Source organism: Phragmites australis, chromosome 3, assembly GCF_958298935.1.
Source record: "Phragmites australis chromosome 3, lpPhrAust1.1, whole genome shotgun sequence".
NCBI classification, from domain to species: domain Eukaryota; kingdom Viridiplantae; phylum Streptophyta; class Magnoliopsida; order Poales; family Poaceae; genus Phragmites; species Phragmites australis.
Genome location: NC_084923.1, coordinates 16,049,681 through 16,053,844, shown reverse-complemented (window position 1 = coordinate 16,053,844; position 4,164 = coordinate 16,049,681). Strand labels below are relative to the sequence as shown.

Genomic DNA, 4,164 nt, shown 5'->3' with positions numbered 1-4,164 from the left:
TATAGATAAATTAAGAATAAGCAACTTTTCTTCTTTTATATTATTTTTTAATAGATTACTAAAGTATACCTAATAGCAACGGTTTGTCAATTCGTTGGACTCGGAAACGAAGTCCAGCTAGCGGCACTATTCGGACTTCGGAATCCGGTGTCTGCGCGGGAAGGCGCTGCTTGCGCACCGGCTGCCTCTGATCCTGGCCTGGCCTGGCCCGTTCCGTGCGCGCGCAGAAAGTCTAGCAGCTCATATTTTACGCCTTCGGCTTGAGAACACAGTTTTGGGGTGAAGTGACACTCCTATCCTGGGCAGAGCTGGCTAGCCGTTCAAGTCACCGTTGACCCACCGGCCCATTTGCTGTTAGTTCTTGGAGGCTCCGGCTCCGGGCTCGCCCGAGTCCACTCTAGCCACGCAAGCCGTTCGTTCATCCGCCCGAGAGGAGCAGGCTGCTGCTCGTGTTCTCTTCTCTTTTCCCCACCTCTCCCGGTCTCCCAAATCGTTGCCGTTGCCAAGAACCTTCGCGGAAGAGGCCACTGAACTTCCCACCAGATTCGAAGCCAAGAACCGGCGGCAACTCTACAAGAAGCGAGCTCTCGATTCGCTGGCTCTCTGCACAGCTCAAGAGTTCTCCTTTCCACTCGTTCAATTCCCAGTTTGAAGTCAACTCTCCCCTTCTTGGCGTGCCGCACCGTCGTCTCGTCCTCCCATGGATCGGCTGCGTTCGCCCACGGATTGGCTGCGTCCGTACATGGATCGGCTACGTCCGTACATGGGTCCGCTGCGCGAGCTCTCCACCGCTCTCGGAATCCCGGAGCAGATCGGCACCGCAGTCTTCAGCATCCTCTATTCCACGGGGGGGCGCCTGCTGAAGGTGGAGGACGGGGCCGGGAAGCTGCGGCGCACGGAGGAGCGCATACGCGCGCTGCTCACGGACTCCGAGCAGCGCCGCTTCGTCGACCACGACTCCGTCAAGCTCTGGCTCCGGGAGCTCAGGGCCACCGCATTCGACGTCGACGCCCTGCTCGACCGCCTGAACACCATCTCCAGGATGGCGACCGCCGAGCAGTCGCGGAAGCGGAGGCGGCCCTGGCCCAACGTTGAGCTCGGCCCGCGGCAGCGCTGGGAGCTGGATGGTAAGATCATCAATATCAACGAACGCCTCGACGAAATCTACAAGAGCAGGAAAAGGTACCGGTTCCAGGCCGGGGACGGAAGGAGGACGGCTCAGCCGATGCAGTGCCCAAGCTTTCTTGAAGCTGCCGCGCATCGCGACGAGAGACCCATAGGCCGCACCAAGGAGAAGGAGAAGATCGTCCGTGCTCTTATTTCTGACAGTGGCATGGACCTTCCTGTGATTTCCATCTGGGGAACGGCAGGGATTGGGAAGACAGCGCTGGCACGCTTGGTCTACTACGATCCAGAGGTAGAAAATTTCTTCACTAAAAAGATTTGGGTTTGGTTACCGGATGTGTGTGATGTGAGGAGAGCCACTAAGATGATCATCGAAGCTGTGACCGAACAAAAATGTGAGTTTTTAAGCTTGGACATATTGCAGCAGCGGCTGGGTGAGCACCTGCGCAAAATGCGGTTCTTGCTGGTGATTGATAACCTTTGGGCCGAGGGCTTTCAGTTCTGGGAATTTCTGAAGCCCTCATTGATTGCTGGAGAGAAAGGAAGCAAGGTTCTGATCACTACTCAACAAGAAACGGTGACTAGGATGATGTCCAACATTCTTAACATCAATTTAAAGGGTTTGGAAGTAGAAGAATGCTGGCAAATCCTTAAAGTTCATGCATTCTCAGGGTGGAGCAGCAACGATCATCATGATCTGGAGTTGATTGGGCAGAGTATTGCCAAAAACTGCCGAGGTTCCCCATTAGCAGCCAAGTCTCTCGGGGTGCTTTTGTCTGACACTAATGGACAGAGAGAACAATGGGAAAACATACTAAGTGAAATGCAGATTCTTGAAGATGGCAAAAACACAAACATTATCTTACCCAGTTTGCAGATAAGTTATCAGCACTTGCCATATCATCTCAAACAGTGTTTTGCCTATTGTTCTATACTGCCTCTTGGTGTTGAATTTGAGAAGGATGAGCTGGTCAGACTCTGGATGGCTGACGGTCTTGTTAAGAACAACGGAAGGAAAAGGGTCGAGATGGAAGCAAGCAGATGCTTTGATGAGCTCCTACGGAGGTCATTCTTTGAACCTTCCCACAACTTCCATAATCAGAAGTTCAGAGTGCCGAATTTGATGCTTGAACTAGCACGAATTGTTTCTAAACATGAATCTCTAACTCTCAACCCTGACAACTCACAGGTTGTTGACCATCCTGAGTGGATTCGCTATGCAACTATCTTGTGCCCAGAGGATGGGCCTCTTGCATTTGACAAGATTCATCACTATGAAAATTTGAGGCTCTTGAAATTATGCCCGATGATGAAACTGCCCTCGGATCAGGTTCCATCAGCACTATTCTTAAAGTTCACTTGTCTGCGTGCACTAGATCTGAGTTACACCGAACTAGAGGTCTTGGCAGATTCTGTTGGGTGCTTAATACACCTCCGATACCTCAGTCTACGAAATACTTTAATAAAGACTCTTCCAGAAGCAGTCTGCAACCTAATCAATTTGCAGACACTTGATCTCAGGAACTGCTACTGGCTCATGAATTTACCTGAAGGCATGAGTCGCTTAGTTAACTTGCGGCACCTCTGTTTACATATTGATTGGGATAGAGTTACTGCTTTCAGATCAATGCCAAGCAACATTGACAAGTTACAATCACTTCAGACACTTTGCAGATTTGTTGTAGTCACGAGTGATGGAGGCAAGTGCAACTTTAGTGAGTTGAAGAACTTGAGGATCCGTGGAGAACTTTGCATTCTCAAATTGGAAGCCGCCACTAATGATGGTGCCAAGGAGGCCAATTTGAGTGGAAAGGAGTATTTGCACAAACTGATGCTGAAATGGAGTGATGGCGCCTGCACGAATGAACAGCAGCTACACATAGAGGAGAGTGAGAAGGTCATTGAGACACTCTGTCCACATACCAACCTCAAGCATCTACGCATCGATAATTACCCTGGAAGAAACCTTCCTTACTGGGTAGAGAAGCTCTCGTCTCTGGAGTCCCTGGAGATAGTTTCTTGCCCCAGGCTCACTCAATTTTCTGTGGAGACACTGCGGTCTCTCACAAATTTCACGATCCGTCAATGTTCTGATCTTCAAGTTCTTCCCAGAGGCTTATGTAACCTAGAAGCCCTTCATTGTCTGGAAATCGATGGAGCTCCGAATCTGTTAATAAGTGCAGTGGACATATTGCCAAGAAACATCTCTCGATTGGCTGTAAGTGGATGTGATGCCCTGGAGCGATGGTGTCTGCAAGAAGGCGCCGAGAGAGTGCAGCAAATTCCTGATAAAAGGATTCAATTTAGTAATTGATGTGAAACATGAAGGAGATTCATTTTCTTTTAAAAAATGTTGCAGTCGGTTCTCTTTTGAGCTATTAATTTAGAGGTTCCTTTGTCATCCTGTCCTGGCAATAGCCATTCTAAATTTCTCATTATCCTTTGCGTGTCTCCTGTACCCTTTGATGTGTTTCTCTGAATCCTGGTGTCACTTTTTTACCAGCTCAGTTAGGTCGCTGATTTAGCATCGACTATTGCAGGTTCTGATCTGTTGCTGTGTGAGATATACCTTAACATTTAATTGGCTCTTGGAATGTACACTCCCTATTAACATTTATGTTATTGATAAGTATGTGGAGCTTTAGCTTTTCTTTTATGGCACCGTGCTGCTGAATGTGATCGTGAATACTTTTGCATGTTTTGTTCGTTATGCCTGACAATGTGTTGAATCCTTGAATTTGGCTTGTGTAGTCCTCCAGTCTCCACCTCCTTGTGAATTGATAGCCTGGCCAAGCCATTCTTATCAGGCGTCTGTATTTTCAGCAGCAACTAGAAACTCATAAGACGTTTCAGTATAGCTACATGCACGTTCAGCAGGTAGTAATCAGATCGGTTCATTGTTGGCAGTGTAAGTTCTTCTCGAACTTTTAACGAATGAAGCTTTCCGGTGAGAGCAGGAGCAGCTCAACATTAAAAGATACTCCCCGTTATAGTAATCGGATATGACAGTATAGGTAGCGTTGGTCTATATCCATATTT

At 48.4% G+C, this 4,164-nt stretch overlaps 1 protein-coding gene across 1 annotated transcript; it reads left to right on the top strand.

The window, feature by feature from the left end:
• The first annotated feature begins 337 nt into the window (after nt 1-337).
• On the top strand, nt 338-3,781 carry LOC133912411 (putative disease resistance protein RGA3). Its single transcript, XM_062355115.1, has one exon. It carries the CDS (start codon nt 701-703, stop codon nt 3,437-3,439), a length of 2,739 nt encoding a protein of 912 aa, XP_062211099.1. The 5' UTR covers nt 338-700; the 3' UTR covers nt 3,440-3,781.
• Nucleotides 3,782-4,164: the final 383 nt, after the last annotated feature.